The 21838-nt window shown below is 51.4% G+C and overlaps 2 protein-coding genes across 7 annotated transcripts in view; one reads left to right on the plus strand and one right to left on the minus strand.

The window, feature by feature from the left end:
• On the minus strand, window positions 1-19379 carry LOC122906724. Of its 6 annotated transcripts, XR_006384598.1 has the most exons (4): window positions 19318-19379; window positions 17389-17483; window positions 14983-15205; window positions 4111-4448 (listed from the first exon to the last, which is right to left on the minus strand). XR_006384598.1 is itself a non-coding variant. In XM_044249017.1 (3 exons), exons 1-3 carry the CDS (start codon window positions 16531-16533, stop codon window positions 4404-4406), a joined length of 915 nt encoding a protein of 304 aa, XP_044104952.1. In that variant the 5' UTR covers window positions 16534-17375; the 3' UTR covers window positions 4111-4403. The 6 variants fall into 6 exon arrangements, 1 of the variants encoding a protein (XP_044104952.1); XR_006384597.1 differs by lacking the exons at window positions 4111-4448; window positions 14983-15205 and adding an exon at window positions 1-371; XR_006384599.1 differs by lacking the exons at window positions 4111-4448; window positions 14983-15205 and adding an exon at window positions 1-403.
• Window positions 18955-21838, plus strand: part of CHD3 (chromodomain helicase DNA binding protein 3) — a 24515-nt gene continuing 21631 nt past the window's right edge. The window contains exon 1 of the mRNA XM_044249011.1: window positions 18955-19228. Coding sequence (XP_044104946.1) covers window positions 18955-19228 — 274 coding nt within the window. The remainder of the gene's footprint in view (window positions 19229-21838) is intronic.

Here is a 21838-nt window from a genome sequence, read left to right on the forward strand (position 1 = left end):
TGAGGATACGGTACACTCCCTTAATGATACTTATCGGTGTGTGTGTTTGTGCACACGCGAAGCTTTTCACAAGACATTCCCCCGTTCCTACACATCCAAGGCCAGCTCTTTGCAGGAAGAGAATGTAAATAACGCCTCGTCAGAAATCTAGAAAGTCAACAGCACACGAGCGTAGGCTCCAAGTCCTCTTGTGGTGACCTCCTTCGTTCTGCAGCGGGGTGCGGTGACAGACGGAGTGACAGGCCTGTCCTCAGTCAACCACAGCGACGTCAAGGGACTCAGCTGGCTGAGATTTCCCACGAGCCGTGGTCCTTGTGAGCACAGATCGCTGAGGAGAGTCAAGACCCTCAGGTCCTTGCAGGGGCGGCTTGCTGTCATGGGATAAAACCCACACGGGTGAAAGCTGAATGAAGACAGTACCGGGCCACGGGAGTAAGTCTGGGTCTGGAAAAGGTTTCCACCCTCAGAGCAAGTCACAAGCGGATGCCTCACACTAACTCAACTGCCTCAGCGTCTCCTGCTGAGTATGAGGACCGACGTGAAGCACACCGGCCCGTAAGAAACGGCGATGAATGGAAGGACGAAGTGACAAGTAAAATAAGACTCATCCTAGGGGCGCCTGGGTGGTTCAGTGGGTTAAGTGTCTGCCTTTGGCTCAGATCATGTTCTCAGGATCCTGGGATAGAGCCCCGCATCGGGCTCTCTGCTCAGCGGGGAACCTGCTTCCCTCTCTCTCTGCCTGCCTTCTTGTGATCTCTGTCTGTCGAATAAATAAATAAATAAAATCTTAAAAAAAAAAAAAAAAGACATCCTAAAGCAAGTACACGTTCTGTCTCATTGAGCTGTCTATCCTACGGCTGCCCGTGATTAAGCAGTTGCCTAGTGAAGCTTCAGTATTTTCCCAGCGGTCCTTGGCCGACCCCCGAGCACATCTGAGAGGACGCAGGTAGCACAGGACCCTTGGCTGCGAGGGAGGAGGGACAGTGTGTTTTCTGTTGACACGCACGACAAAGGCAGGGGCCGCTGTGGAGGGACACTACAGACAGCGGGTCGGGAGCCGGTCGGGACTGGGGGTGTCTTCGCACGTCTCGTGCAAGCGCTGTGCGCGCACTCATTAACCACACAGTCGTCACGCGCATCGCGTGCGGGCCTGCTTCGGCTCCTGGGGATGCAGGAGTGAGGGTTGGGCCGGGGGATCGGCGGTCTCGTGGGATTAACTGTGAATGCAGAGACAGTACCGCAGCACATGGGACTGAAAGCGGATGTGGCAGACACGTGCGCATGCGCGCGCAGAGACGAGCACAGAGACGTGCACGCGCACGCATGCACCTGCTCTAAAACCAGAAACAGAGCCACTCCTCAGAGCCACCGTCCGCCGCCCCGAGGCTTGTCCGGACGCTGCCAGGGCCGGTCTGTATTGCCTGCGTTCGTCACTTACTCCATCACCCGCCGTCACAACAAATGGAAACACTGTTTTGTGCACACTGTGCAGCGAAGGACACGGAAGCAGAGAGAGATGAACTCACTTGCCAAAGGTCACACAAATACGCGGTGAGTAGCCGCGTTGGGCTCCCAACCAAGGCCTGGTGAGGGCTGCCCACTTAGCCACCAAGCTGCGCCACCTGCCACCCGCTGCTGGAAACACACAGGACGCCGGCCGGTCCAGCTGCGCGTGGCTGCTGCTCAAAGCCAGCCCAAGACTTGGGAGCCTTCAAATGGCCCCGATCTTTATTTTGCTAATGGACCTGGGATATGGGCAGGGTCGTGGGGAACCAGGCCAGTGGCATGTGGGGCTGCAGGATTCATCTGCAAAGTGGCTCAGGGGCACCGCCCCCCAGGTGCTGTTGGCCATGGGCATCTCTCTGTGTGCCCCCCCCCCCATGAGGCAGCGTGACCTTCCTCCCCAGGGTGGGGGGATGCTAGAGCAGGAGCTCTGGACAAGCAGGAGGAAGCCAGCTTCCCATCCAGGGGGACTACGCCACGCTGCTCAGAGGGAAGGGGTCAGAGTTACGTTGTAGTAGTAAACCCGGGCTGGATGCGAGATCTTCTGAAACCCCCCAGGCTCCCTTCTGGCAAGGCCTTTTCCCCCCAATCCCCACTGTCCCGAACACTCCACCCCCTACTCCTGGCTTGCCCCAGCTTCTGTCCCCTAGAGGCTCTGCTCAGTGTCACCTCCTCCAGACCCCTCCAGCCATGTCAAACATTCCTTCTCTCTCTCTCAATGCAATGGATGTATTTCGTGTAATTCAGTCTAGTGTCCCTCTCCTCCCTTCATAGACTTGAAGCTCCGGGGGGCCGACAGCCCTGCACCTCCCTCCCTTGGTGCTCAGCCCAGGGCAGTCACTCAAAGAGGTGATAAATGCTACAAAAAAGCTAAGATGAGGCACATCTGGGGAGATCAGTGAGGGCATCTGGGAGAGGCATCACCAGCAGCTGAGAGCCGAAGTCGAGGGAGGAGCAGGAGAGGACAGAAGGCTGCCCGCAAAGAATAAACAGCACGCATAGGGCAGAATTTAGGGTAAGAGACAGAGGCCAGGGAGGGTGGGCAATGAGGGGTGTGGAAGCCAGACCAGGTCTGCTGCAGCTTTCCGAACCTGCCTTTGGTTTGTTTGTTGGGCTGTAAAATTCACCCTTTGAACTGCTCCGGGGTTACGGGTTTTCTAGGGAGAATGGCACAGTCAGAACTGCATTATAAAGTGGTGACTTGCCTACAATGTTAAAAGAAGGGATGGGAGGAGAGAAAATTAGGGACGGTCTGGAGAGGGATGGAGGTGGGGACTAAGCTCAGGGCCGTGGGGGTGAGGGAAGGGAGACCGGAGTGAAGACAGAATCGCCCAGCTCCATGACTACGTGGGGGCCGATGCGGGGCAGAGGGAGGAGACGAGGATGACAACCCACTGTCCGGCCCCAGGGAAGAGTCTGGAAATGGGGCCAACTGTTGGGAGCAGGAGAAGCTACAGCAAGCCCTTAGCTCCTTCAGGGGAAGTGCTGTTCGTACCCCAGGCTGCAAATCCTCTCGCCTTCAGTCTCGCTATGTGAATCTCTGCATGGTGAGAAATGCTCACCGTGGACGGGGTGCTTTAGGGTGACAGCTACCAACTGTCACGCATCTTACAGCCCGCGCTCTCTGCAAGGTAGCTCCCCTGATCCTGACAGCCCTGGGAGGGAGGCCCTCAGGACCCTGTGTCACACACGTCCCCGTGTCTCTATCCTTCTGTCCCCTCCCTGCTCACGCACATGCGTGCTCTCTCTCTCTAAAGTATATAAGTAAATCTTAAAAAAACAAAAAACAACAAAACAACAACAACAACAACAAAACCCCCAAATGACTCTCGTTGTCTGGAAAGTTAGATGGCAAAAAGGCCCAAGCCCAGCCAAGGGGCAGGAGGGAGCCAGCCTGGGGTTGGCATTGACCATGACAAATCTATAATCTGAAAGACAATTAGCCGGGGAAGGTGTCAGGGCAATCCTGCTCAAACAACTGGCTTGGCACTAGATGGCATTTCCAGCTGGCTGGCCAGTGGAGCAGTACGAAGACACTGTTAAAAGGCGATGTCGAAAGCGGGGAAGGGGTTGCTTTTGGCCGTTTCGTGCAGGACCCCTCAGCTTCCCTGACCAGTGGTGCGGGTCTGAACGGATCGGAAAAGAGAAAGACCAGTGATTTGAGGCTTCGAACTTCCTCCACAACCAAGAGCAAGGGGATGGATTTCACGAAAAGCCAGCAATAGAAGTGTAAGCAGATGTGAGATCACAAAAGCCACGCGAGGACTATTTCAAGAAGGGGGTGGCAAGGGAAGGGCTCAGAAATAGCTTCTGTATTGGCAGCCTGGGGGCTGGGGGTCGCCTGGTGGCAGCGGGTGCCAACAAACTGAGATGCGAGGCCACCGGACAGGGAGGCAGGTCGTTCCTTCAGGAAGTGCGGCTGTCGGTGGGCACAGGGAGGTGGGGGGCAGTGGGGGGTGGCGGGGGTCCAGAGGACTTCTTCTTCTTCTTTTTTTTAAGATTTTATTTATTTATTTGACAGAGATCACAAGTAGACAGAGAGGCAGGCAGAGAGAGAGGGGGAAGCAGGCTCCCTGCTGAGCAGAAAGCCTGATGTGGGGCTCGATCCCTGGACTCTGGGATCATAACCTGAGCCGAAGGCAGAGGCTCAACCCACTGGGCCACCCAGGTGCCCCCCAGAAGACTTCTTTTAAAGACAAGGAGATGTGGTTGAGAAGGAGCAAGTTGAAGGAGCGGTAAGGGTCTCGGTGAACACTTAGGCCCCAAGAAGGCAGCAGGGGTGGGAGGCAGAGCCCTGGGCCCCCCACCCCCCCTCAGGGACCAGCTTCAGATGGACCAACAGGAGGGAGGAGGGAAGCCCACAGGTTCAGTGTCTGGGTGCGGCTGTTTCCGGGGAGCCCTCATCTGATGATCTGGCTCTTGGAAGGCGAGGATAAGGTTTCCTCCTAGAGGAAGAAGGTTGGGAAAAGTCACCATGGGGAATGGAAAGGCAGCGAGGCTAGGGCAAAGGATTTCTGAGCAGGGACGGGGGGAGGCGGGTTCCCTGGGCTGCACTGTGCATGCCGGGTATAAAGAGGTAGCAGAAGTGGCCATGGTTCGAGGTGTGCGGGAGGAAGTCGAGGACCGGGCACGGAGACCTCTGGCAAGACAGTGGCTGAAATGACCGAGCATGGGCTCTCAGCTGGACAGGGATAATGGACGGTGAAAGCATTAGAGTGTCTTATGGGTCCAAGAACAGCAGAGATGAGAGCAGGAGAGACAGAAAGTTTAAGTAAAGCAGAGGTCTTGAATCTAGAACTTCAGAAGAGGTTAAGTACAGAGGTGGGACGGGCGGAGAAAGGTCTCCGGTTAGGGAGTCGAGGGCAGGTGCCCTTCAGTGAACGAGGGACAGGACCAGGGCGAGCACATGTGGCCAGAAGGAGAAGTGTCGGGGGGCCCAGCCAGGCTGCAGAAGCTCCAGGCCCCCCACGACTGGGGACCTGCAGTCAACCCCGGAGATGGGGAAACAGATTCATTTGGGGCACCTGGATGGCTCTGTCCGGTAAGTATCTGCCTTCAGCTCAGGTCACGATCCCCGGGTCCGGGGAGCCTGCTTCTCCCTCACACTCTGCCCCTCCCCCTGCTCATGCACTCTCTCCCTAATAAATAAATAAAATTAAATTAAATTTAAAAAAGAAAGAAAGAGATTCCTTTACGTATGTATGGTCTCTAGACTTATTTGCCACATTACTGTAAATGTACCGAACTTTGTGACCAAATATTTGATGTCATCTCCTATCCTTTCTCTTCCCGTATGTCTTTTAAGTTAAAATTTTTTAAGCTTTGTTTTATTTTTCGTTGTAGAACACGGGCCCTTCACAGAAAATTCCAGGTAGGCAAGCGTAAAGATGCAAAACAAAATCGCTGTTATTCCTATCACTCAGCAGAAACCCGTATTAATGTCTTAACCACATCCTCCTAGTATTTTCCCACGTGGTTGCAATTATACTGCACGTATGATTTTCTACTGCTTTATGCGACTCACATCAGATCGTAAGTTGTTAAAAGGGAACGAGGGTAGGACTTACAACGGTGGTTGTCTTTAGGAGGGGCACAGACCAGAAAGACACTGGAAAGTTCTGGGGTGCTGGAAATCCGTTGTATCTGTACCGGAATGGTGTTCACACAGGAGTACACATTTGCACAAACCCAAAACATACACTTGAAAAACCCCCAAGCGAGCGAACAAAAACCAAAATGAAATCACATCGGGAGCATTTGCTCGTGCCATTTTGTCAATGGGGAAAAGGTTAATCAGTGAATCGAGGAGAGTATGTAGGTATCAAGTCAGGAAAGGATGGGTGTTGGCGAGGATGTGGAGAAAGGGGAGCCTGCCTGCGCTCTTGCTGGAAGGCAAGCTGGGGCAGCCACTCTGCAGAAACAGCATGGAGGTTCTTCAAGAACTTAGAAATAGAGCTACCCTATGACCCGGCAATCACACTACTTGGTATTTACCCAAAGGACGCAAAAATTCGAATTCACGGGGATCCACGCACCCTGATGTTTATAGCGGCATTATCTACGACAGCACAATTACGGAGCACAGAAGGTGTCCATCGGTACACAAACAGATAAAGACATGGTACACACACACACACACACACACACACACAGGAATATTACTCAGCCAGAAAAGAATGAAATGAAATCTTGCCATTGGTGAGGACATGGATGGAGCTAGAAGGGATAATGCTAAGTGAAAGCAGTCAGATACAGACTCTGCCTCATGATCTCACTCATACGTGGAACTTAAGAAACAAAACAGGGTCATAGGGGAAGGGAGGGAAAAATGGGATGAAATCGGAGAGGGAGAGAAATCCTAAGAGATTCTTTTTTTTTTTTTAAAGATTTTTTCTTTATTTATCTGACAGAGATCACAAGTAGGCAGAGAGGCAGGCAGGGAGAGAGGAGGAAGCAGGCTCCCTGCAGAGCAGAGAGCCCGATGCGGGGCTCGATCCCAGGACCCTGAGATCATGACCCGAGCCGAAGGCAGAGGCTTAACCCACTGAGCCACCCATGCGCCCCTCCTAAGAGACTCTTAATCATACGGAACCCACTGAGGGTTGCTGCAGGGCAGGGAGTGGGGAGCTGGGTCACTGGGTGACGGGCACAAAGGAGGGCATGTGATGAGACGAGCACTGGGTGTTCTATGCAACTATAATCACGGACCTCCACTTCTGAAATTAATATAACACCGTATGTTAACTACACTGGCATTTATTTTATTTTAATTTTTTTTCAAAGATTTTATTTATTTATTTGACAGACAGAGATCACAAGTAGGCAGAGAGGCAGGCAGAAAGAGGAGGAAGCAGGCTCCCTGCAGAGCAGAGAGCCTGACTTGGGGCTCGATCCCAGGACCCTGGGATCGTGACCTGAGCCAAAGGCAGAGGCTTTAACCCACTGAGCTGCCCCCCGACACTGGCATTTAAACACAATTTTTTTTAAAAAGCGGTATACAGGTGTACAGGTCAGACAAGGCTTTAAAAAATATTACTGTTGTTACAAGTCTGTTTTTACAGACGATGGAGTCACATGTCCCCTGGAATATTCTTCGTGGCTGATACATGTCACATCTATTCTTGGGAGACTGGAATAGTTCTCAATAACAGATCAAAAATTTTCAATTAAAAACCTGCACAAGTAACATTTTAATGGTTTCTCATAATCTTTCGTTGCTATCCGACTCTCTCACCAAAACTACCTTGAAGGGTGACCAGCTGTTGGGGTGCCTGCTGGCTCGGTCGTGGAGTGTGGGACTCTTGGCCTTGGGGTTGTGTGTTTAAGTCCGTGTTGGGTGTAGATTACTTAAAAAAAATTAAAATCTGGGGCATATAGGTAGCTCAGTGGGCTGAGGGTCTTGACTTTTGGTTTTGGCTCAGGTCATGATCCCAGGGTCGTGGGATCGAGCCCTGTTTCCGGCTCCACGCTCAGCGGGGAATCTGCCTGAGATTCTCTCCCTCTTCCTCTGCCCCTCCCCATCGCTTGTGCTCTCTTTCTAAAAATGAATAAAATCTTGAAAAAAAAAAACAACAACAACACCAAAATCTTAAAAAAAAAAAAAAAAAAAGTGACACTGCCAGAGAGAATACATTTCCCGGTTTGCACTTAAAAAAAAAAAAGAAGCTGAGACATAATTTATATCCCACGAAGTACATGATTTTAAAGTGTTCAAGAGTTTTTATTTTATTTCTTAAATTATTTATTTATTTGACAGAGAGAGCGAGAGAGGGAACACAAGCAGGGGGAGTGGGAGAGGGAGAAGCAGGCTCCCTGCTGAGCAGGGAGCTGGACACGGGGTTCGATCCGAGGACCCCGGCATCATGACCTGATCCCAAGGCAGACGCTTCACTGACTGAGCCACCAGGCGCCCCCGCCAAGCTTTTGGTAGAAGGTTTACAAGACTGTGCAGTTATCCCCACTCCCTCATTGCGGAGTGTTTTTGTCACTACAAAAATAAACTCCGACCCATTAGTACTCATTCCCCAAGGTCTTCTCCGGAGCATCAAGTTGGGGCAAATGCTACTCTGTTTTCTGCCTCTATGAATTGATCTATTCCGACCTCTAGCAGAAGCAGAAAATGATATACAGCCTTTTGTATCTCGTTTCCCCCTAAGACAGAAGTCTCTGGGTCACGTGGCAACTCTGCGTGTCCGATTCGAGGAGTGTCAGTTGGTGCCTTTCTTGCCCTCTATGAAGCATCCCACGGTACCCATCATGCTTGCTTCCAGAAGCTGTCTCCTCGTTCCAGCATAGTATCCCTATCTGGCGCTCCTACCATTCTAGCAACTTGTTTTCCCTTTGGCTTCTCTTCGTTCCCGCCCATTCTTCAAAGTTCCTCCAAGGGTCTGGCCTCTACTCTTTACTTGATGAACCAACAGTTCCTACCCTTTCAAGAGCTACCAACATCTACTAGAACTTTCTATCACGACCTAACCACCCTAGCCAGATGGGGTCAACACACTACTTGCTAAGTATTTTCTTTCTTTTAAAGATTTTATTTATTTGACACAGAGAGAGATCACAAGGAGGCAGAGAGGAAGTCAGAGAGAAGGGGGGAAGCAGGCTCCCTTCTGAGCAGAGAGCCGGATGCGGGGCTCGATCCCAGGACTCTGAGACCATGACCTGAGCCAAAGACAGAGGCTTAACCCACTGAGCCACCCAGGCGCCCCTGCTAAGTACTTTCTTAATCGACATAGACCGCCTTTCTTCCTCCTATCTGCTGTAAATCTTAGTGCTTTCTGGGGGCCTACCTCAGATGCAACTACACAGGAAAGGTCTTCAGTGATCCTCCTCTCCCCACCAAGATCTCTCTTCTCTCAATTCTGATTTCACAGCCCATAGCAATGATCACTACCCCATATTGTTAATTAACAGTTTGGCGTGTTTATATCTGAACTCAAATGGCTCTCCTCCCTCCACCCAGCTAATCCCTTGGTCACTAAAAAATTCCCAGGCCGCTTTAAAAGATGCACAGAGAGAAAATATTGTCCTTCCCAGTGGTAACTATCGCAGTTTCTCATATATTCTTCTAGAAAAACTTTATGGATATTTACATATTTTTTGTCTCATCAACAATACCATATTGTATCTGTGATCTTCTATACCTTCTTCCCTTCCTACTTCTATTCTTTTTTAAACTTGAACCTCACAATACTTACATCACATTATACCTTGTGATTATACCTTGCTTCTGTATTTTTCTCCCCAAAGAGTTAGAAATGAGTGAAGAGTAATTTCTTTAGAGAAATTATACTACCTTTTGTCCCACTTGGCTTCACGTGCTAATGTGATCATAAGGCTACTTAAAATTCTTTTTTTTTAAAGATTTTTTTCTTTATTTGTGAGGGAGGGGGCGTAGAAGGAGTGGTAGAAGCAGGCTCCACACAGAGCGTGGAGCCTGACACGGGCCCCGATCTCATGGCCCTGAGATCAACACCTGAGCAGACACCAAGAGTCACCTGCTCGACTGACTGAGCTGCCCAGGTGCGCCTGTTCACACACACAATAAATATTTTCTCATTGTAAAAATGCAGAATTCTAAATAGAGCTAAATACCCCTCATTATTCTTTCCCAAAAGTAACCACTGTTATCAATTTGATATAGGTATTATGTCCAGAATTTTCAAAAGCATTTACGTATCTATGTGTGTGTGTCTTTAGAAACATACAGCACTGATTTCAGTTTCTTTGGACATAAGCTAAATGATATTACAAAGTATACATTGCTTTCTGCTGTTCGGTAATATAGGAAAGAATCCTACCATGTAGATGTAACTGACTTCTTACCTGCTGGGTAGTTGATTTAGCTATTCCTTACTATTAGAGATGTGGGTGTTCCCAATTTTTGCTCTCACAAATAATGCTGTAATGGATGTCTTTGTACGGGTTACCTTCTGGATGCGACTTCATGTGCATGCACAAGTGTGATGACTTTCTCAGGGTAGATAGTAAGAAGTGGGATTCTGGGGGGCGCCTGGGTGGCTCAGTGGGTTAAAGCTTCTGCCTTCAGCTCAGGATGTGATCTCAGGGTCCCAGGATCGAGTCCCACATCAGGCTCTCTGCTCAGCGGGGAGCCTGCTTCTTCATCTGTCCTTCTGCCTACCTGTGCTCTCTCTCTAATAAAGAAATAAAATCTCAACAAAAAAAAGAAGGAAAAAAAATACATGTATGTTTAAAGGTATACTAGAGGGGCGCCTGACTGGCTTAGTCTGTAGTCAGGGTCGTGAGTTCAAGACCCACACTGGGCAGACACATAACTTTAAAAATAAAAGTTTAAAAATGTACTAGACACAATTAAGCTGACTACTGCCAGTTCTACAATACAGTTGTTACAGAAAATAAGTTATATATATGGCCATCACTTTCACATATTACTTTTAAGACCTGAGGACATCTCATTGACTTAGAAGTCATCTCATATGTAATAGAAAGATCAGCAGACTAGAAATTGGAAGGTAGAGGCTCATGTCCTGGTTCTGCCCTTAACAACCAACTTGATCTCAGGCAATCCCTTCCACGTGTGGGCCCCCATTTCCCTACCACAAAACTAGATGAAACAAGGTTTCCTACAACACGGTCTCAACACCATTGACTGCAGGCAAGATGTTTTCATTTCTATTGAGTTTTTTAAATAAATATTTTCTTTATTTGAGAGAGAGACAGAGCACAAGCAGAGGAGAGGGGGAGAGGGAGCTCTTGACTGAGATCATGACCTGAGCCAAAGGCAGATGCTTAACTGACTGAGCCACCCAGGAGCTCCTCTTGATTTTTATTTTAATAATTACTTATAGCCTAAAATAAATTAGGAATGGGGTGTGTGTGGGGCTCAGTCAGTTAAGCGTCCAACTCTTGATTTTGGCTCAGGTCATGATCTCAGGGTCATGAGACTGAACCCTGCCTTGGGCTCCATGTTCACTGGGGAGTCTGCTTCTCTCTCTCTCTCCCTTTGCCCCACACCCTGCTTGCACTCCCTTTAAATAAATAAATGAAATATTAAAAAAATAAAATAAATTAGGAAGTAATTACCCCGTCAAATCAAGGATTTATAGATACTGTTTCTCAATCACAGGAAATTTACTTTCTAAAGGACATGTGTTTGGGGTGCCAGCTGGCTCAGTCGATAGAACATGCAATCTTGACCTCAGGGCTGTGAGTTTGAGCCCCATGCTGGGTGTAAAGATTACTAAAAAATAATAATAAACTTACTTACTTACTTATTTAATTAATTTTTTAACAGTAGCTAGACTAGCAAGGTCTATATTTATTTTTTTAATTAATTGATTTATTTTTAGATTTTATTTATTTATCTGACAGAGACACGGCGAGAGAGGGAACGGGCAGGGGAAGTGGGAGAGGGGGAAGGAAGCCTGCTTCCCGCCAAGCAGGGAGCCCGATGTGGGGCTCGATCCCAGGATCCTGGGATCATGACCTGAGCCGAAGGCAGACACCCAATGACTGAGCCACCCAGGTGTCCCAATACTAAATTTTTAAAACAAAAATTCTGGGTGGCTCAGTGGGTTAAAGCCTTTGCCTTCGGCTCAGGTCATGATCTCAGGGTCCTGGGATGGAGCCCCGCATCAGGCTCTCTGCTCACCGGGAAGTGTGCTTCCTCCTCTCTCTTTGCCTGCCTCTCTGCCTACCTGTGATCTATGTCAAATAAATAAATAAAATCTTAAAAAAAAAATTCTGAAGGACCTTTAACTTCAAGTGAACAACTTAAAGAAAACTAGCAAGCAGACCACAGTACAGGGCGGTATGCAAATACGGCCAATCATGAATGTGATACATGAAGAACCAAAGTTTCTTTGTGAAATCAAGAAGAGGTAGATTAAAGCTGTAGATCCCCAGACTTTTGGATTTTGATAACCGGCAAAATGTAAGAACAAACAAACAAAAAACCCGAAAAGTCAGTGATTGACATGGGAGTTGCTGACTTTTTCTTAAGTACATGAAGAACAACAAAACTCAAACCTATATACCTATCTCTGTTATTTACTAAAAAGGTAGTTAATATGTCGTATGATTATAAAAGAAGTACATGCTGAAAAACTTTCAAATTTTACAGAAGTATAAAAAGTCTTCCTTTCTCTTCCTTCATAAAATCTATGATGGCCCTCCTTCCATGCAGATCAATCTCATTTTTAGAAAGGACCTTTTAAACAAATATGCTATTAATCTGTAAGCATTCATATACACGTAACATATAGTTGTTACGTATAATATAGTATATTCTATTATTTACGCCACACAAAAGTCTATAGAAAAACATGTAATCTCAAAACAAAGGACAGACCTTCCCAGGGAAAGACAAGCAGCAAGCTTACTTAGCCATCTGTAAACCACTGGTCTAGGCACCCTTCTCTCTGAAGTCCCATGATGAAGCACACCTGGGTGGCTCAGTCGTTAAGCAACTGTCCCTGGCCTGGGTCATGATCCCAGGGTCCTGGGATCGAGTCCCGCATCCGGTTCCCTGCTCTGCAGGAGGCCTGCTTTTCCCTCTCACTCCTCCTGCCTGTGTTCCTTCTCTGGCTGTGTCTCTCTCTGTCAAACAAATAAATAAAATATAAAATAAAATAAAATAAAATTCCATGATTAAGTCTAGAATATCCTCTGTATTTATGTGACTTTCATGATCCCTCATCTATATATTTCCAAAGACAACTAGGAACCTCTTTAACATTTCCTTGAGTAGAAAATCACTGAGTACAGAGTGATCTTTTCAGTCCTTTGACCTGCCTGGGGACATGAGGACACATCTATACCCAACCAATCGCTGTCACTGGTCCCTACATCGGAGTTTTAACCTGGGGTCTGTAGACAATCGGGTGTTCCTAATACCATAAAAATATACGTGGTATTCTGCATATACCAACCAATCCCTGAATGGCACGAGGCCTATGGGTGCTGACCCTTTGTGCAGTGGAAAAACTCTCAACGCCCCCCCATAACATGACTAATGACAGCCTACGGTCGACCAGAGGCCCCCGCAACACCATAAAAGTTGGTTACCCCTATTTTGCATGTTAGATGTACTATATACTATATTCTTATAATAAAGTTGCAAGAAAATACAATGCTATTAAGACAATCATGAGGAAAATACATCTACAGTTCTGTGTTTAATGATTCCGTAAGTTTACATCATCTGTTTACGAGACGAACCATCTCTCAGTACCTTGGCCTCTACTGCCTGACGGGACGCGACACCCTCGAGACCTTATACATGGTGGATGTGAGTTACTCATACCAGACATTAAAAATAAAAAGACAGGGACGCCTGGGTGGCTCAGTTGGTTGGACGACTGCCTTCGGCTCAGGGCGTGATCCTGGAGTCCCGGGATCGAGTCCCACATTGGGCTCCCAGCTCCATGGGGAGTCTGCTTCGCTCTCTGACCTTCTCCCCTCTCATGCTCTCTCTCACTGTCTCTCTCTCTCAAATAAATAAATAAAATCTTTAAAAAATAAAAAAAATAAAAAAAATAAAAAGACAGCACGTGGTCTCTAAGTGTTTTTGTGCATAAGTTCGAACTTAAGAAAAAAAAAAGATGTGCGTGATATTTTCAGGTAGCAAATGATAAAATCGTACCTGTGTGTATTTTACGCACTTGTGAAATATCTATACTTTTCTTAATTTTTTCGATGTTTCTAGGCTATAGAGCACATCTGCAAGGTTTTTTTTCAAATTATTGCACATCTCCAAAGTATCTTCCAATATATTTATTGAAAAGAATCCGCACGTACGTGGACCCGCGTAGTTCAAATCCATGCTGTTCAAAGGCTTATAACTTTCCACGAACCAAAAAAGATTAGAAGCTCTTGCTCTGGGTATGTTTCTTGCTTTTGCATTAAGGAAATAATCTTCTTGTGGTTAAGGAGTCCCTCACAGTTTTCTTCTAGTTCTTTCTTAGCGGGAGGGGGGCGTCTGATTTCTGGTTTGCATTTCACAGGCTGCGTGCCTAAGTTCCTTGTTCTCACCTTAATGGTCTTAGTAAAAACAAAAACCATCCTCCTCTAGCTGTGAGTCGTATGGCATTTTAATTTTGTACTGATTTTTAGTTTTTCAAGTACAGAGGGATGGAACAAGGCAGGGAGAGGTGGACACCGGCAGGTGGGGAGACGAGTGGCCAGGGATGGGGAGACGTGCAGGCCCAGATAAAAGGCATAAGGACAGACAGACAGGCTGGGGGTGGGGGGGATGAGTGACAGGGAGGCCGATGAGAGCGCCAGGAGAGACGCGGCTGGACAAACAGGTGTGGGGAGAGCGAGAAGGCAGACAGGCCGAGGAAGGAGGAGATCGAGGAGAGAGAAAGACAAAAGTGATAACAGTGTCTGAGGCCGCACGCGGCTGTGTGACGGATAAATGCCATCACATCCATTACTGCAGGCAGACAGGGAGAATCCAGCAGACAGATGGGGTGATGGAGGGATGCAGGCCAATCAAACAGAAGAGGGGGAAGGTGGCCAATCAGAGGGACGCTCGAATGCAGCCCAAGACAGACAGTTGAGGGGAAAGAGAACCGAGAAAAGAGAAGTGAGAGAGGGCGGGCGGGAAAGGGGCCAGAGGCCCAGAGGCCAGGGCTGCCACAGTGCGGTTCAGGAACGCAGGCAGGGAAAGAGCAGTGCGTCCTGTGCAGAAGTTTCCTTGTCGTCCCCCTGGAGAGACCCGCACAGAGGCTGTGTCTTTGTTCCCCCCAAGAACTGAGCCTCCCCATCCCCAAGGCGCCCACGGGAAGGAGGCAGAGGGAGAAAAATTGTAGGAGGAAGCGGGTGTTTCAGATCGGGAGGAGGCCGTGCTCGTTGCCCCGACCCAGGGGTGGAGAGTCAGAGGCCTGTGAAGGCTGTACACGCCACGTGCACATGGACGTGCCAGGGAGGCAGGGAAGGCCCGCACTCTGCGTGCACACGAGCTGGGCCCGTGGGCTCCCTTAGTAACCGCACCTGACGGACGGACGCAGTACTTTTCAGGTCCTCGGGGGCCCCCACGTCCTGTCTCAGCTGATGCATGGCTGGGCCGTGAGGGGACTGGTGGCGCTTGGTTCTCTGCAGGCAGTTCCCTACAGAGGAGAAGCCCCTGGAGGGACAGGTGCGCCCCAGGTCCCGGCAGCACGAGCAAGCCACGAGCAAGCTACGGAGCAGGCAGTCAGCCAGGAAGACAGGTGCCCTAGAGTAGAAGCGAAAATATGGGACAAGAACCGGCAGGCCCAGTGACAAAGGGACGGAGAAAGAAGCATCGGGCAGGACTGGGAGAGGAGGAAAAGAAGGGCAGCAAATGGCGGGGAGGCGGGGAGACTGAGATCCTCGGAGACCCTCGTCTGGCACGACGTCCGATAAGCATGAAGTGGCGGCTGCCTCAGGGACAGGGGCAGGGGACTGGTGGGGAGGGGCAGGGGGTGGCTCACACGGCCCGGGACTCCGCTAGAGCCTCACACCATTTGTGCCGCGTGTGGGCTACCGACTGGAAGGCGGAGGGATGCACCAAGACGACGAGAGAAGAAAGGCAGATGGAGATATGGACCCAATGTGGCTGGAGATGTGGCCTGAGCATCGCAGAGGCCAGAAATAAGACACAGCAGAAGAAGGCCCGCCTCGAGTGAAGGCCAGCAGTAGGGAAAGGCAGGGCGGGCGGTGCGACAGGAAGGCCCAGAGATGTCAGGGCAAGGGAGTCGCAGACAGCTTTGGGATAGTGAGGCCACCTCCGTGGAGCCCAAGTGGAGGTGCAGCCGGAGGAAAAGGAGGCGAGCACTGGATGGGGCAGGGGGGTGGCCAGCAGCAGCAGAGCAGGCTGGGCGGACCGGCGAGCAGACGGACGCTCGGGGAGGCGAGCAGAAAATTGCGGACTTACCAGGCATACACAAGGGGAGTAACACGGAGAGGAGAAAGATAAGAGGCAAACCCGGATAGGGAGGCATGGCAGGGCCTGGAAGGTAGACAAACCAAGAGACGAAGGCTAAAAAAGTGACAGAGACAGGCAGGCGGGGAGACAGATGGCTGGAGAGAGAGCGGTGGGCAAACAGCCAGGAGAGCAGACAGACAACCAGAGAACGAGGCTGCCAGCCAGTCAGGGAGGAGCAGACAGGCAGGCAGGCAGACACCAGAACAGGACGAGCAGGTAGAGAGGCAGGCGGGAGCCAGGATCCAGGGAGGCAAAGTGAGAGAGGCCGGTGGGAGAGAAGAGACGAGAGGAGAGGTGGGTGGGCGGAGGGGGACGTGGACAGAAGAGAGAAGGGAGCCCACGAGAAGATCCACAGGCAAAGCACACTTGCAGGAATGACGAATGTGGGGACAGGGGCGCACCTGCAGCTCCTGGCACATGGCGGCGGGCGGGCAAGGGTGCCCGGCCCACGGGGAGGGGGTGCCGAGGCAGGCAGGCTGCGGCGCACCCGGTGTGCAGGGGTGGCCCACATCCACGTGGGGACACTCCTCCCTGACACACGCCGAGGAGCCGGGGAGAGGAGGGAGCCAGGCACACGAGAGAAGAGACAGACACATGGAGGCAGAGCCCGGAAGATAGAAGTAAACAGAAACAAGACAGAGGTGGAAAGTCACTTAGAGGTGACAGAGCCTGAGAGCCTGGAGGGAGGCCCGGGAGTCAGTGTCAGTGAGGAAATAAAGTCACCCATACAGAGAAGCCCCGCCACAAAAAGAGGGCGATACCCAGATGGCCTTGCACAAAGGGACCAGAGAAGGAAGAGGACAGAACCGTACAGAGGAGGGATAGGAGGTAGACTTGGCGCAGGACCGACACAGAAGGCAGCCGGGAGACTCCCAAAGGCCGGGTTAAGAAAAAGACAGAGCTCCTGGCTCGGTCAAGTGCATCAGTGTGTGCGTATGGGGGGCTGGTGCATCAATAAAGAATTTTCTAGCCTCCTAAGCAAAGCTGGCACAGGATTCCCTGTCATTCCTACTTTCTGTCTGCTGCCTACCTACACCTCCCGCCTGAGGTGCTCCTGAGCACTGCTGGGTCTGCAGGAGTGTGGGGGAACGGTAGCTCCCCTCAAGGGGCAGAGAAATAACCCAGAAGAGAAAGGGCTCCCCGGGGCAAGGGAGGGGAAGCAAGGACAGGGCAAAGGGAGATCAGAAGAATGGGAAGAAGCTGGAGTTAGGAGAGGTGACAAAGACGGAAAAGGGTAGAAAGGAGCTTTTTGCCCTCCTTCCTTTGCCGGCCCTGTTCAAGAGGCAAGTTTTAGAGGACTTCTCAGCTGGATCTCCGGATGAGAGAGCTACCTTGGGACTCCTTTCCAACCTTCCATACGATTCCCGGCTCCACTCCTAAGATAAACACTGGGGTACGGTGGGACATCATGGGCCAAGCAAGTGGGATGAAAATGCCAGGGGGACCCCTACCTCTGTTTCTCAGTCCCAGAGACTTTCCTGTTTCACGGTACCTCAGTTTCTTCTACTGTACCAGTGTCGGAGATCATGGAGAAAAGGGAAATAGACTGCAAAGGGAAAAAAGAGAAAACAATTTCACAATTTCTCCGACTTGACTCTTTCCCCTTTATTCTAAAAATCTGTACTCCTGACCCCTAAATTAATTTCCCAAGTCAGATGAATTTTATCGTTGAGCCATGGGGGGAGGGGAGGGTGAGGTAAAGCAGAAAGGAGTGCAGATAGAATTTACAACAATTATAAATCACCGAAAAGCCTGGGCAAAGGGGAGAATCAAACATGGACTCCTTTGGAAAAAAAAAAAAAAAAAACCTCAATCATCGTATCTATTCATATCTCTCCCCCAAAAGTCACTAGAATTTCTGTCACTTTTTTAAAAGAAAGGGGAGAAAAACCCAGCCCCGCTCCTCACTAGAAGGATACATACACAATTAAATGCGTTTTGACTCCAGTGAGGTATGCAGAAACAGAGTTATATATAAACATATATTTCATCTTTTCCTTTTCAATGCCTGAAGGGGAAAAAAAAAAAACCTTCACATCAAACCACTCCCTTCTGAAGTATTCAGAAAAAAAAAAAAAAAGCTTTTCTTTAAGAGAAGGGAGGTGGGGAGGAAGAGACTAGTAAAGAAAAGAAAAATATTTAAATCTAGTTGGACTAGTATCTAACTAGTTAACCTTTAACAATTTATGCTGATGTCAGACTGAGCATGAGTACTGATTAATGCCCCCCCTCAAATATTTTTTATAGGGGGGGAGTTAGAAAGAGCAGCCATTTTTGTTTTATGCAGAAATCCTTCATGCCCCCCCCAACGCGCGCGCACACACACACTCACACACACACAGTACACAAGGAAAATATCTCTATTAATCTGTGCACTAATCAGTTATGAAAAAAGGGAGAAATTTGTGGGTTTCTGGGTAGAGGCTTGGAGATGGGGGTGTAACAGGGGAGGAGAATGGGGGGGTGAAAACTGAAATATTAAGCCAGCCATTTTGTTTTAAAAGGGGATTTTTCCCCCCTCTCCCTTTCTTCATGGAGGGGGTGGCGGTGCTGGGGGGGGTTGTTTTAAAAATAATTTCAAGGCGGCCATCTTAGTGCCTCAGCTCTGAGAAATATTTCTGAGCGCCCCCCTCAGAATTTAAATATATTTAAAGCAACGGAGAGGGGGGCAGAGAGAAGTCGAAAACTTTTATATATATATATATATATTTTTAATCCCCCTTTCTTGTTCTCTTGGGAGGAAGGGGAGAGGGGGGAAAAAAAGTCTCTCAATTTTTTCCAAGACAATTTTTGGGGGTGGTTCGACCCCCCTCCTCAGCCGGCGGCCCCGAGGGGGGGTTCTGGAGGGGGGTGGCCCGGGGGTTTGGGGGGCTGGGGGAGGCGGTGGGGAGGAGGAGGACGCCGCCGCCGAAGAGGAGGAGGAGGAGGAGGAGGAGGAGGAGGAGGTGGTGGTGGTAGCGGTGGGGGAGGCGGGCGGGCGGTGGGTGGGGGGGTGGTGGGGGGGCCAGAGCCACAGGATGGCTTCCCCTCTGAGGGACGAGGAGGAGGAGGAGGAGGAGATGGTGGTGTCGGAGGAGGAAGAAGAGGAGGAAGAAGAGGGCGACGAGGAGGAGGAGGAGGTGGAGGCGGCCGACGAGGACTACGAGGAGGACGACGACGAGGGAGCGCTCGGGCGCGGGCCGGGCCACGACCGGGGCCGCGACCGCCACAGCCCCCCCGGCTGCCACCTCTTCCCGCCGCCGCCGCCGCCGCCGCCGCTGCCCCCGCCGCCGCCGCCGCCCCCGCCGCCAGGTAAGCGGCCGCCCCGACTCCCCCCCGCACCCCCCTAGCCCGAGCGGGAGCCGTGGGCGCGCAAGGCCGGGTGGGGGCGAGGCACCCACCGCGCGGCCGAGCCGAGGCGAATCCGGGGCGCGGGGCGCCAGTCTCGGGCCCGGGGCCCCGCGGCGGGCCGGCCGGCGGCGGGCTGGCGGGCGGGCTGCGGCGGCCGCCGCGGGGCCAGGCCTCTTCCCCTCCCCCGCCGCACCCCTCCCCCGCCGCCGCCGCCGCTACCGCCGCCGCAGCCTCCGCCGCAGCCTCCGCCGCTGCCGCCGCCGCCACCGCCGCCGCCGCCCGGGCTAGAAAGCGCTGGGCGCGAGCTGCGCGCGCGGACCGGGCCACTCGGTCGCGGCTTTCGGGGGAGGAGGAGGAGGAGATTTTTTTTTTACCCTCGGCGGGGAGGGGGTAGGCAGGAAACGGCCGCGGCGAAGCCAGGGCCCCCTCCCTGGCCGAGCGAGGGACCGCGGAGACCCTGGCGGCCGGACGGCGGCGTGGAGGAGGGGCGCGTGGGGGAGGGGCGGCCGCGCGGGCGCCCCTGGGGCTCCGGCCCGAGTGGGGTTGCACTGAGGTAACGGGGGGTTTCCGCGTGTGGAGCTGACCGCGGGCCTAAGCAACACCCCCCTCAGGACTGGGAGGGCGGGGGCCGGGGGCGGGGGTCGGTCTCCATCGGACCCCCACCTGCGGGAACCCCGGTGCCCGCCAACTCCGGGGCGTGCGGTGGCACGTGGGGGAGGGGTCGCGTGAATGTCTGCGGGCGGCTGGGGACCGGGGGCAGGTGGTGGCCGCACTCCACGCAGACCACTTCCTGGAGTCAGACTTGCTCCTGCCGCCTGTCCCCCCAGCTCGTCCCGGGGAGAGCACTCCTTTAAGATTGGGGAGCGCAGGGAGAGTGTCTGGGAAACCAGATGCCCCCAACTCCACCCCCTTTATCTGCACTCTGCTCCGGGCTCTTTTGTGTCAAGTGCGGGCTCCCCCCACCCCCGTGTGACCCCGTCAGTCTGGGGTGGCCAAGCTGCCCAGCTGTGACTCTCACGTGGCTGCCATTCACTGTCACTCACTCTCTCGCGGAAACCACCCGCACCTTGATCACGCTGGGGGGCGTGAACTGCCCACCCAGCTGCTGTGCAGCTTGACCGTCACTAGGCACCTCTCCCCGGGGATGACAAGTCACCCGGGCCGCTCTCTGGGCAGTTCCCCCAGGGGTGGAAGGGGCACATTGCTGCTTCGCATGGTGGGGGGGCAGCAACGGCCCCACTCAGACCACCCTCCTAGTGGAGTGATTTCTAACCTTCTTGAGGACAGAGGAGCACTCTGAGGATGCTCACATCTGCCGGGGGCCTGAAAGGGGACATCCAGACCCCCAGGCCTTTGGGTGCCACGCAGCACAAATGCACCAAACTTCAGGACGCTCTTTGTAAAATTGTCACATTGATCTGTGTGGGTGATGTAGCAAATGTCCCTGTTCAATTGAGAGCACCTTTGAAGGAAGTATGGGGTGTCTTCTTGGGGGTGGACGGGCAGTGGAGGCGGGTGCGTGTTTGATGGAAACAGGGACCCCCCCCCCACAGGCTTGTCTGAAAAAGGGAAAAGTTTTTACAAAGTTATCCCAGAGAACCCATGGATTTGCAAGAGGGAGAAGGAATAAAAAATCGTGGGGAGGGGGATACCTGGAGCCGGGCAGACGCAGCAAAGAAGAGAAAGAAAGGATGTCAGGTTGTGTCAGGGCCCGATTTGTGCGGCTAACGTGGAATGTGGTATTTGGGTGTTTTTGATCCCGGATTTGGGGATGTGAGAGAGAGCGAGGGGCATGAAATAATCTGAGGTCGAGGTGGGTCTTTGTGTCAGTTCCTCCCTCCCCCCCCTCTTTCCCTCTGTTCTCTCAACAGCGGAGAAGAAACGTCAAATGTTTTTTTTTAAAAAATTGTATTTGAAATGAAAACCCACCTCCTCGCTCTCCTGGGGGCCGTTGCATCCCCGCCCCCCTTTCAGCCCTCCGAGTCCAATGAGTGACCCAGATGCAGCCCCTCAGATGACTTTCGGAGGCAAAACTTTGGGGAAATATTTTTGGTTCGCTCGTTATTTCGGTCTACCTAAGTGCGGGCAAAAATAAGCCTCCTGGAAGGAAATGTGTGCGGGCCGCCCTCCCTCATCCTTCTCCGGATTGTGAATTTGCGCGTCTTAGACGTCTATTGTTTTTCATTCTGACGGCTTTGATTCTCACCATTTTGTTTTACATTCTTACCCAAGACCGATTTTATCCCTTCCCCCCTTCTCGGCTCCTTACATTGTTAAACGTTTAAAATAATAGCGCTTGTGTTGGTGGGGGAAGGGAACAGGAAGCCCAAAACTCATTTCTTCTCCCTCCCCCTTCTGGCAAGTCTCGAGAAATAATATAACATAATATATAGATGTGATTCCTTGGGGGTGGGGAATGATTGTGGGTGGTGCGGAAAATTCTGGTAGTTTCTTTGCAAAAGCTCTGAAAATACAAACCCACCCCCTGCGTGCAGTACGCATGTGCAGCAGACCTATTATGGTGGTGCGTTGTGGGGGAGGGAGGGGAATTTGAGAAAAAATAAATATATG

This window comes from Neovison vison, chromosome 5, assembly GCF_020171115.1.
Source record: "Neovison vison isolate M4711 chromosome 5, ASM_NN_V1, whole genome shotgun sequence".
NCBI lineage: Eukaryota > Metazoa > Chordata > Mammalia > Carnivora > Mustelidae > Neogale > Neogale vison.

Coding starts and splice junctions, on each gene's coding strand:
- LOC122906724 (XM_044249017.1), bottom strand. CDS start 16,533: ATGTGTCTGTCTCTTCTCTCGTGTGCCTGGCTCCCTCCTCTCCCCGGC. Junction 15,206..15,886: donor ACTCCCCTTGTGTATGCCTG/GTAAGTCCGCAA, acceptor CTTCTACTCTAG/GGCACCTGTCTTCCTGGCTG. Junction 4,449..14,982: donor GTACTGCGTCCGTCCGTCAG/GTGCGGTTACTA, acceptor TTCTTCCTCTAG/GAGGAAACCTTATCCTCGCC.